Consider the following 12,353-nt stretch of genomic DNA (forward strand, 5'->3'; position numbering starts at 1 on the left):
AATCAAACAGACAAATGGCTGTTACACTGCTCAACAGCTTTCACAGACAGGAGATTCCTCCTTATTTAAAGTTTGCATCCTTTTCTGTAAAGCTTCTACACCCATTGGCTCTTGTCCCACCTTCAGGGATTAAGAAGAATAAGTTCACACCCTTTTTCCATGAATACAGACCTCCATGTTTTGGAAGGCTCCTTCCATGCAACCTTTTAGTCTGCTTTTCTTTAGGCTAAATACAGCCACTTTCTTTAACTGTTGTTTACAGCAGGGGTCACCAACCTTTGGACCTCAGGGACCACTAAGTTTATAATTTTAAGTCCCGTGGACCACTAATATGAATTTTTTAAAAAGATAAATAGAATTTAGTGCAGAGGTCTTTAAACTTGGCAACTTTAAGACTTGTGGACTCCCAGAATTCTCCAGCCAGCATAGCAGAGCTGGCTAGAGAATTATGAGAGTTGAAGTCCACAAGTCTTAAAGTAGTCAAGTTTGGGGACCTCTGATTTAGTGTAGCATAAAAATACAAATAATTTTTCTGCGGACCATCAAAATGTTCTTGCGGACCACCAGTTGGTGACCACTGGTTTACAGGATACAACTTCCAAAACCCTTACCATCTTTATTGCTACTTTTTGTATTTCCTTCTGGTTCTTCAGATTTCTTTTTGAATTATAGCAACCAACCTGGCAATCCTCATTTATTGACAATACTTCAGACTAGGAGCTTCATCACTACGCGATCATCCTCATAAGTCATGATGTCATTAAAAACCTGACTTACAATGGCAGTTGCATGATTGCCATTTGTGACCACCTGTGACTTTCCCTATTGATTTTGCTTGTCAGAAGCCAGCAGCGATGCTTGCAAAGGGCATTCATATAACTAGGGATTGACAGCAGGCAGGACGGGGTGGAACACAGTTCCACCAGTGGAAATGAAGATGCTGGTCTCAGGTGGGCTCTCTTTTCTTCCCCTGCTGCTGCTGCTGCTGTGACTGTGCTCCTTGCTTTTTTCCTCTTTCCTCCTTCCTGGCCTTGGATGAGCTTCCCTCTCTCCTGCCCGGCTCCCCTCCAGCCTCACGCGGCCACCTCCCGCCTGAGGTACAAGTAGAAGGCGTGGGTGGAAGTGGCACTGGCAGCATTTATGCTTCTGACAGCACCAGTTCGCCTAGCTACTCAGCCTGAGGCGGGGAGCGACCCAGGAAGGCGAGTGCGGGAAACATAAAGCAAATTGTCACCCCAGCAAGCGACTCTGGTAACGTTGTAAGTCGAGGACTTAACAGTTCACTTGAATGATCATCATCATTCAAGCCACTCCCACCTGGTCACATGGCCAGCAAGCCACTCCTACCCAGTTGCAGGACTATTAAGACACACCCACAAAATAAACCACACCCACAGTGTGGCAGTAAAAACTTTGGCTGCCCCTTACTGCATACAACCATGGGGCACGGGCTTAATACCATCATTGCAAGCTGGTCACTCAGCAGCCAAACCATGATCTTATTATTATTATTATTATTATTATTATTATTATTATTAATTAGATTTGTATGATCATATGACAATGGAGACACTGCAACAGCTACAAATATGAGGAGCTGTCATAAATAAACAGCTTCTGGGCCACAAATTTGAACAGTCGCTGAATGAATGACCACTAAGCAAGGACTAGATTACCTGTATTGCGGGTAATGGTCTGATTAGTACAGGCTAAAACTGTCTCAGGCTTAATCTGTAGTCTAAAGTTTCAGCTCTTGCTCTGAATACTATTGCTAAAACAGGTACTATGTACCTTGTACCTGCGCACCTGATTTTTCCTACCTAAATGCAGAACTTCACATTTCTCAACCTCACACTTTTTTTGGATGATGTTCAAGACTACTGAAAGCCTTTTAAAACTTGAGCTTTCTTCTGAGGTAATAGCAATCCCATCTTTCTTTGTGTCATCTGCAAATTTGTTGAGCATCCTTCTATTCCCTCATCTAAAACATTAACTACAAACATTGAAGAAAACTTAGTAGCATTCCAAAACAAAAACAAAAAAGCAGGTATACAGTCATCAATGGTAGTGCCTAGTGCAAACAAATTGGCAGAAAATAAGAACAATAGCAACAAAAATAAAATAATTTAAGAAATGGGAAGAAAATGAACATTTGCGTCTCTATTCTCCTTCAGTTCAACAGCCAAACCAAGTAATAAAACAATCTACACAAGGCTTGTATTGTTCTCAATTAATAGATGGTTACTTCAAGAATCTCTTTCAAGTGTACTATACAGAGACAATTTCAAATAAGTCTTTATTCTAAAGATGCCCAGTAGGAACCTGCCATTTAAATTCTCATAGAAATGCTAGCTTTAGAAGCAGAGTAATATAGGTCCCCTGGGCTCATTCATACAGGTCAGGCTTAGAAAATAAAATGGGAAAAGTTCATGAGGTGGACTAATACCTTGTAATTTAGCAATCTTACAGTTATATAACTGGGGGGAAAAACAAAAGATAAAAAATACCTGCAATGCAATGCATTTATCATAGAATCAGATACAGTATTAGAATCGTGTCATTAGAGATTTTGTAGGGGGTTAACTTAATTTTTATTTCCATGACCTAAAACACTGAATAGAAATGCAAACATTGCAAGGGTTTTATTAGATGTGTGAGTGGAGGATTAGATTTTCCCCTATACACTGTTGTTCATCATCTGTCCAGTAACCTCTAAAACTATTTTCAAAGCTTGCTTCTCTACAGGTATTTCCCTATGGTCTGTAAAGAGTTGGTTGCAATGAGCCCCTAGGAACCATTGGCTTATGAATATGCAGCTCTATGCATATGTATACACATTAAATAAGATTGTCATGGCACTCATTCAAAGTTGGTTACATGAACAAAAATACTAATTTTTTTTTTAAAAAGGATGGTGATGAAATATCTGTATATCGTTTCTTACACTAATTTAGAATCAGTGCTGAATTCAAAAAATTCTCTAAAGAAGGATTTTAATGCTTTAAAATTTGAGGCATGATGGATGCTTATATAGTTTTGATCAGCTTTCTCCAGGATTCTCTACTAGGAACAATTCATATCTTCATACCTTGAATTACTATACCCATGACGGCGAACCTATGACAAGCACACCACAGGTGGCACATTGAGCCATATCAGAGGGAATGCGAGATGTTGCCCTATGTCAGCTCCAGCACGCTAGCCAGATGGTTTTCGGCGTTGAGGAAGGCAATTTTGCCCTCCGGAGGCTTTAGGGAGTGTAAAAAAACGTGCAACAGGCAAACCGGAAGTTTGGAAAAATGGGCTTCTGGTTTGCCCATTGTGCTGTTTTTTGTGGAGTCTTCAGGGAAGTTTCCTGAAGCCCCAAAGTGGAAAAACAGCCCAATGGGTAAACTGGAAGTTCGGAAAACAGCCTTCTGGTTTGCCTGTTGTTATGCCGGGCTTCACGTTACGAGCCCCAATTAAGTCAGGAATGTAAATTCAAACACACACGCTGTTGTAAAGTAAACAGCAAAGCAGTTTATCCAAAATTAAGCTGTGCACACACACTTTAAACTGAGCAAATTAGCTCACACATAGATAACAGTCCTTGAAAGTTGTGAGAGACAAAAACAAACAGAACAGATAAGAGCAGCTTTCAGAGCGTCACAGCCAAACCTCTTCGAGTGAGTCCACAAGATTTATTTAGCTGTGAAATATCCCAAAAAGTCTGTGAAAGTCCCCAACAAAGCAAACACAACGTATCCTTCTCCAAACGGATAAACTCCCACATGTGCTCTCTGCAACACCGGTAATTTATCAGCAACCCCATTAGCCTAATTGCCTCAGCCACAGGTGTTCTTCCTTATCTCCGACGATACCTGCACAGTTGGTCCCTTCTAGCCATGAGCCTGCGCATTCTGACATCTATCCACCGATCATTCTCCTCCGAGTCCAATGACCCACTAATGGGGTCATTAACTAATGGGCTGGCTGCATCCATCTCTCTATCTGATACTTCTTCTCCCCCAGCATCTGACCTTGGCAATGATTCCTCACTGTTAGAAGCTGATGGCAGTAAGACAAGTCTCTGGGAACCTGAGGACTCTTCTAAATCAACATCCAAATTCCCCGTTGCAGGAGCTGGCCCAGAGCCAACCACAAAACCTGTTATGCTGTTTTTTGCTCTCCGGGGCTTCAGGAAGTTTCCCTAAAACCTTCACCCCAGACTTCAGTGAGGCCTGTGTGCATGTGTGGGGATGGGGGGGGGAGCTTTGTGTGCATGTGCAGGGGCAGCGAGAGGGATGCATGCCTGGGAGAAAAAAAGAATGGGTGTGGGCATGGTCACACATGCTAGCACAGGCACACAGTCCCTTTTGGCACACGGATCAAAAAAGGTTTGTCATCACTGTACTATACTGTACAGAGAGTCCTCAACTTATAACAGTTCATTTAGTGATCATTCACAGTTACAATGGCACTGAAAAAATGTGACTTAGGTCCATTTTTCACAGTAACAACATCTGCAGCCTCCCCATAATCATGTGATCAAAATTCAGATGTCTGGTAGTCAGTTCACATTTACAAAACGCTGCTGTGTCCCAAGGTCATGTGATCCCTTCTCACAAGGAAGGGCAAAACTCACTTAACAAATATTTCATTTAACAACAGAAATTTTGGGATGGTAAGTTGAGGACTACCTATACCAGTGAGGACTACCTTTTTTCCCTCAGGTGTTGCATGTATGTGCGCACACACTATTGCGCCTGCCGAGAGCCCACACCCTTAATTCAACACACTGGAGGCCCTCTGGAGGCCAGAAGCAACCCATTTCCCAACTTCTGGTGGGCCCAGTAGGCCCGTTTTTCATCCTTCCCAGGCTCCAGAGGCTTCCCTGGAGCCTTGGGAGGGCAAAAATGCCTTCCCCCATCCTCCAAGAGGCCCTCTGGAATCTGAAAATATCTTCCCAGAGTCTCTGTGTGAGCCAAAAATCAGCTGGCCGGTGCGCACATATGTACTGGATGTACTCCTATATGTATGGAGCTGAGCTAAGGCAACGGCTCGCTTGCTGGTAGATATGGCTCCGCATGCCACCTGTGGCACACATGCCATAAGTTTGCCATCACTGACCTATACTATCCCCTGCTCATTGGGGATAGTAAATCTTATAGTCTAACATATCTGGGACACATCACTTTGGGAAAAGCAAATAAGTTGCCAATGTTTACATGAGACTGCTGGCCAAGTGAGCGACCTCAACTACTAATAGTCTGATCTTGTGTGCTGGTAAAGCACAATCTCTGGTGACCTAGTCAATTGGGAGCAACCATTTTCTAAATTCTCCCAGGATCTGGCCAAGGGGCTTGAGTGAGAGACTTGCAAGATTCTTTACTTCATAGTCGCTTATCTCAGTGTAGTTCTAGTGTTCTCTATTTTTATGTGAATCATCTTCAAGGACTGACAGGCTACTTTTTTTCTAGTCCAAAATTGGTGAGACATGTCAACCCCTTTATTTTATTCCTTTGTTTTACCCCATGCATGCTGTGGAAAAGTAAAAACTGACACAATGACAGAGATCTAATTCCTAGAAAAGCCCCCTTTTTACAGATCTATCTAGGATTTGGACTTGGGGCAGATAATCCCTTAAGATAACATTGTGAGTTGTGGGAACAAGGCCAGTATGACTTTTTAAAACATTCTTCTTCACTCTTGACAACTTCTTCATACAGTATGTGAGAGGGTAGAAATATGTCACTAAGACTGAAATTAAAAATTGATTACTAAAACAACAGGAGACAGGTATAGAAAAAAAAATTGAAAATGTAGGCCTTACCTACCTCAAGAGGGCTACAGAGGTTACAAATCAAAGAATGGCATAGGGCCTAGTTTTACTTGAGGGACAGTCTGTCTCCCAATTCAGTCTGGTAGGGTTGTGTGTTCCAGGTTCCTTCAATTAAATAATGTCATTTATCAGATCCCAAAAGCACATCCTCTCTAGAGCAGCACCTACCCTCTGGAATGTGATTCTTCTGAGATTTGGATAGCTCCCACTCTGCTGTTGTTTAGAAGAGCGACTTGACTCTTCAGCCAAGTCTTTGCAAGAGACAGAGAGACCACTTTTACCTTTATCTTTTAGTCTTTTATTAATTTTTGGGACTCACCCAGTGTAGCTGGGATTCGGGCAGCATACATATTTAATAAATTATTATTTACACAAGGTGAGGTCACAGCTTCCAGCTCTTTATCTGGTATTGAACTGGTGTTGGAACTTGCAAAAAAAAGCCAATACAATCCTCAGCTGCATTAACAGAGGAATACAATCAAGATCTTTATAATGCCTAAGTAAGACCATAGTTGGAATACTGCCTCTTTGGTCGCCACAATTTAAAAAAGATGTGGAGACTCTAGATCAGGGGTGGGCAAGTAATTTTGCCATGGGGCCGCATGAGAAATTGGGATGGTTTTAGAGGGCCGGACTAATATAATTAACTCAGTCCTACCCAATACTGTAAAGACCCAGACCCTGGCCTGACTTAAACACCCAGGCCCACTTTACAGACCCATGATTGTTTGCTTTGTGGCAACATGGTGCACCACGGTCACTGCACTGGAGTGTTTGTGTGGTTTCTGTGCTCGGCCGCTCTCAGTAGGAGGTCGGGGTCCGCTCCAGTGCGAGGATGAAAGAGCTCACCGCGTCTGCCGGGACTCCTCTGGCTCCTGCTTTCCTGATGAATCATGAGGAAAGCAGGAACCGGAGGAGTCCCGGCAGATGCGGTGAGTCTTTCATCCTCGCACTGAAGCAGACCCCAACCTCCGTGGACCGGTCTGATAGCGGGTGTGCCGGTCACAGACAACGGGTGGCCCAGATATGGCCTGTGGGCCGCCCCTTGTCCAAGTCTACTCTAGACCAACCTTTTTTAACCATGCCCCCCCAATGACATATAATTCTTACTATTCAAAAAGTGAATTCATACTCATGCGGAGGTAGCCTAAAAGGCCATTAACTTGATTTAAACAAGGTTTCAATTGCCCCCATTGAAAATCAAATTACCTGCCTGTGGGGCATGGGCCCCACATTGGGAACCACTGTTCTATAAAGAGTGCAGAAGAGAACAACAATGATGATTAGGGGACTGGAGATTAAAACATATAAAGAACTGTTGCTGGAATTGGGCACGTCTAGTTCAATGAAAAGAAGAATTGGGGTGACAGCAATATCTAAGGGGCTGCCACAAAGAAGAGTGGGTCAACCTATTATCCAAAGCACCGAAAGGCAGGACAAGAAGCAATGAATGGAAATCAAGGAGAGAACCAACCTAAAACTAAGGAGAAATTTCCTAACAGAATAATTAATCAATGGAAGAACTTGCCTCCAGAAGTTATGGATGCTCCAATACTGGAAGTTTTTAAAAAGAGATTGGATAACCATTTATCTGAAACCATATAGGGTTTTCTGGGCTAGAAGACCTCCAAGGTCCCTTCCATTCTTATTCCTTAAGGAGGCTTTTGATGTTGTATTAAATCTGTCATATACATTCATCCCAAGAACCTAGGATGTTGTAATGTATCAGCAGAATATATGTGTAGTTTCAAACAGTGTGGCTTTTGTAATTGACAGATGGAAATTTGGCTGATGTAGATTTTCTAAATGCCATCCAAGATCTTTTGGAATGGGTGCTTTTAGAATGGCACCCAATGTGGTGGTAATAACTATTAATAATAATAATATGTAAGGCCACACTCCAGTGCAATATAGCATGGAAGATCTTTTCCTGATAACCTGGAAAAATGTCTCAATACTACCAACAAGCTGTTCATTTTTCTCAGTCTTAAAGGCCTGATATGAAGAGAAGCAATGTGGCCTTTAAGTTATACCACTGAGAACTGAGTAGTGTGTGATGCTTTCAAAACAGAACTGGATTTGTGGAATTGGTTGATCCACTTAGTTTCGTTATGAAAGGGCTTTGGGGTTCTTGTTTGATCAGGTGTCTAATAGATGAGAATGTTGAATTATTTCTAGGTCACCCTTATATAATATAAGCCAATATATCTTCACTGAAGGGAAGATGTGTTGGCTTATGTTACCTATTTCGCTGCCAGTTCGCTTCCTCCTGTGCCGCATGCGCAGTGCCAATTTAAAAAAAAAAAATCCTCCCAAAATCTGAAAACAAGATTCCTGAAACTTAGCTTCTGCACATGTGCAGAAGGGAAAAAAAGGCAAAAAAATCCAAAAAAAAATTTCAAAAAAAAAAGATGGCGGCATCCACAGACAGGCACCGACAAAACCGGTTCTGTGACATCATCATGATGTCATCAGCAGGTTGCTTCTGATTTGAGCAAATTGGTCTGAACCGAGAGGAACCCACCCCTGTTTCACTAGGAAGCCAGTTTTACTAAGTTTGATTAAGCATATTTCCTGGGATTGCAGCCTCAGCCTGCTTTGAATGAGTGAAAGCACAAGAAGTTTATATTATTAATTGACTACATATACTACATTTTTCCTTAAGGAGGCTTTTGATTTTGTATTTTTCCCCTCACCTATTATTAGCGAAATGATAATGGGATCCTTGGCTAGCCCAAGATAAGAAAAACTGTTAGTCTCAGCCATACAGGTCATTCCTTTAATAGCCACCTGGCAGCATAACGTTTGAGCAAAGTAGTGTTTCCTACTTATTATTAAAGTAAAACCACAGCACCTGCCAATTCTCTCTCTTTTTTAAAGTCATTCCATTTGGGGTGTCCTCTTAACAGCCTCTTTTAATTTAGAAGGTTGGCCATATCCCTAGAATATGACAGATCATCCTAGCTTCTGATCTTGTAAATCCTCTTCAAACTTCATAGAAGGGACATCAAAAGTCCATAGCTGATCATTTCTAAACATTGAATGGCAATCTTACTTTCAACCTGCCCATTTTGGAATATATACATATACAAAGCGAGCAGCATAAAAGAAACAAAATACACGAGTGGTGCAATTTGTTCCCAAGCTTTTATGTAACTCAGTTGACAAGGGACTCTCCTAAAGGCGGGGATGGAGTTAAATACAATCATCATCCTTTCCCAGAAAACATCTCTCCCCCCCCTTGGGGGCTCACTTGAAGAGACTCTTTTACAATATATCAAGAAATGGGACAGTCACCAAACAACTACCTGCGATAGCATACAACATTATACCACAGATACTTCTTTTCCTCTGCTCTTCCTCTAATTTCTCAATCAATATTAATTCAATTCATTAATGATATTATGCAACCAGGAAAAAATCAATCCACAGTGATATCCTAACCCATACCACTTGGAAAAATGTGGTTCAATTACTAAGTATCTCCAGTTTAATTCTCAGATTCACTTTGTTTTAGACATTGCATGTGTAAATCATATGAATGATTCTGAAATGAACACATATTAATGTGTTTTTTTTTGCCTTAGGGGGAAATATACACAAATCTTCTTGGAATTGCCAACTGCTACTTGTTAAAACAAAACTACACTTCTGCATTATCTACTGAACAATAATGAATCCCTTATGCATCGGTTCCCCTTGAGATCAAATGACCCTCCCCCTCCCCAGTTCTTGCCTAAAATATAATACACAGCTCTAGACTGTAGATGAAGAAGGACGACACATCCTTTCAATAAGTAATACTGCAGCTCCGAAAATATTTATTTAGGAAAATATCAGAAACTTTCAAATAAATGGAAGTAGCCTAAGGACTGGCTAGAACACTGCTACTGTATTGACAGTAGCTCAAGCACCAAAAGAAAACGAAAGGTTTTGTGGAAGCACTTATTGTACACAGATAATTTATGAAACTGCTGTGGGTCTCTTGCACATTATTCAAACAGATTACACAATTGGGTATGGCCACTATTTTGAGGGCTTGCACTGAACTTTCGCGGGCCACAACAGGTGAAGCCTCTTGCTTGTATGTTCCCCAGAGAGTAGCAGGGAACCAGGCCATTTAAATGCAGTTCCCACATCCTCACGCACTGAAATTCAGGCACGAAGAACCATTCCCTGCAGAGTTAAATGACCAAAAAAAAAAATCACTGTAACCTGGGCAGATGGATGAAGATGCCATGCAAGAGGAAGCAGAGATGCCCTATTTATGTACCACCTTAGCGTTATCTACCAGCTTCCCTCTTTGCATAGCCATGGGAATATGTGTGCCATCCACCTGCATTATCCTGCAGGTCAGTGTTTCCCAACCTTGGCAACTTGAAGGTATCTGGACTTCAACTCCCAGAATTCCCCAGCCAGCATTCGCTGGCTGGGGAATTCTGGGAGTTGAAGTCCAAATATCTTCAAGTTGCCAAGGTTGGGAAACACTACTGGAGGTCACTGCACTCAAACATATATACATACACACACACACACACACACATACAACACACATACCCACAAAGGGAGAGAGAGAGAGAGAGAGGACGACCCGTCCACCTACCTACCTAGCTTGGCCATGCACCAAACAAAAAAGAGGATGGCACAGACGAAGCCCAGCTGTTGCAGCAGCATCTCCCGCCTCCTGCGAACTTTCCTCAGTTTGGCGAGCGGAGGCTTCGCGGGGACGCTCGGCGGCGGGATCTCCAGCCCCATGGCGGGCCGCTGTGGTGGTGGTGGTGGTGGGGTCGGCTGAGGACGCTCTCTCGGGTCGGGGGGCGGCGGAAAGGCGACGAAGCAGGTCCTGGCGACTCGGCCGTGAGGGGAAGGGGGGGGGGTTACCTCACTCGGAGGGCATCCCCGCGGAGCGTTTCATAACCGCGCGAGCAAGGACAAGGCGCCCCTCCGAGGAAGGGAGGGAATCCCGCGAGAGGGGGACCGGCAACCCGCGGGCCGAAAAGCCTCCTTGGCGGCGGGGGCGACTTTCTCCGCACGGGCCGAGCCTCCCCCCTCCCACTTCGCCCCCCTCAGCCCCGCGGCGGGAGTCAACGTCCGCGCCCCTGCAGGCGGAGGGCAAAGCCCAGCCAAGATCTCCGCCGGGGCCAGAGAAGAAGCTGGGAAGGTGGCACCCGAGGGCGCCGAGCTCCCGGCAGCGGAACGCAGGCTTTCCAGGCGCGCCTGAGGAGAAGAGCGGGCGGTTTAAGAAGGAGGAGGAGGCGGCGGCGGGGGCAGCCCGGCTCAGCTCAGCATCCCACTGGAAAGTTTCAGATCCCCTTCCCGTTTTTCTTTCCCGCGTTGCCGGAGGCAGCCAAGGCGGCCGAATCCGCGATCCTCGTCGCGGGAGGAGGAAGAAGCGGCAGCGGCGGCATCATCGTCTCCCCTGCCTGCCTCGCGTCGGACGTTCAAGCGCACCGTCCGCCCACGCCGCGCCTGCCTTCGATCGGCGTTGCCCCACGAAAGGCAGCGGAGTGAAATTCCTTCGCGGCGCTTTTCTCGCGTGGAAATTGCCCCCGGCGCGACCTTCGCCCGCCGTTCGATTCCCGGGCAACTTTCCCAAACGAGCACCTGAGTCCTTCCACCCCACCGGCAATACGCATGCGCCTCTCTCCGCCACCCCCCCTCCCTCAACCCAACCTCCCCCCCCTCGGGGGCCGTTATCTCCTTGATTACCACACGATATGATCTGTGTGATTTTCCCGCGGTGGCCAGGCGGCGGGATGGAGATTAACCGGCCAAACTAATCTTTTCCCCTAAATAGCGCAGGGCATTATCCCTTCTCCGTTTTAGCGCCGGGCAGGGCTCGCTGCATGCGCTGAGGAAGCGTGCAAAGAGCCTGTTCTCGTTGAGACGGGCGCCGGAGTTATATTCAGAATCACGCGCGGGCTACTTTGCTCCATCCCAGGCGAAGAACGGGGAGTCGGGATTGTAACGGTGCTCAGAAACGGCCCAAGACGCTGCCTTTGTCTCGGGAATGGCTACGGGTTTTCAGAACGAATCTTGCAGATAATAGACGCGATAAAAGTAAAACCAGAATTGGGCTGAGAATTGGGTGTGAAGTTGCTGAAGAAAACGACATGCGATAGAACAGTGTTTCCCAACCTTGGCCACTTGAAGATATTTGGACTTCAACTGGCTGGGGAATTCTGGGAGTTGAAGTCCAGATATCTTCAAGTGGCCAAGGTTGGGAAACACTGCGATAGAAGCATAATCAGTATCAGTATCTAATTGTTTGCTTTATTTAATAACTGGAAGCAGTGATTCCTGTGATCCGTTTCCTGTTTATATATACTATATACATAAATATAATTTGAGATTGTGTGTGTGTATGTTACACAAAAATATGTTGTGTACGTGCACACACACATATATGGCACAGACTGAACATGGTGTTAGCTGAAATGAATGCAACTTTAATATTTCAGGAATGCGGTAAACTTTCACAAAAGATATGCTGTAGTCCTTAGAAGCCATGCTATAAAAATATTAAAATACA

General features: G+C 44.4%; 1 protein-coding gene across 1 annotated transcript in view; it reads right to left on the bottom strand.

Annotated features, from left to right (window-relative positions):
* Positions 1-10,673, bottom strand: part of SLC24A4 (solute carrier family 24 member 4) — a 150,671-nt gene extending 139,998 nt beyond the window's left edge. The window contains exon 1 of the mRNA XM_070733623.1: positions 10,429-10,673. Coding sequence (XP_070589724.1) covers positions 10,429-10,576 — 148 coding nt within the window. The 5' untranslated portion in view covers positions 10,577-10,673. The remainder of the gene's footprint in view (positions 1-10,428) is intronic.
* Between the last annotated feature and the right edge of the window lie 1,680 nt (positions 10,674-12,353).

This window comes from Erythrolamprus reginae, chromosome 1, assembly GCF_031021105.1.
Source record: "Erythrolamprus reginae isolate rEryReg1 chromosome 1, rEryReg1.hap1, whole genome shotgun sequence".
Lineage (NCBI taxonomy): Eukaryota > Metazoa > Chordata > Lepidosauria > Squamata > Dipsadidae > Erythrolamprus > Erythrolamprus reginae.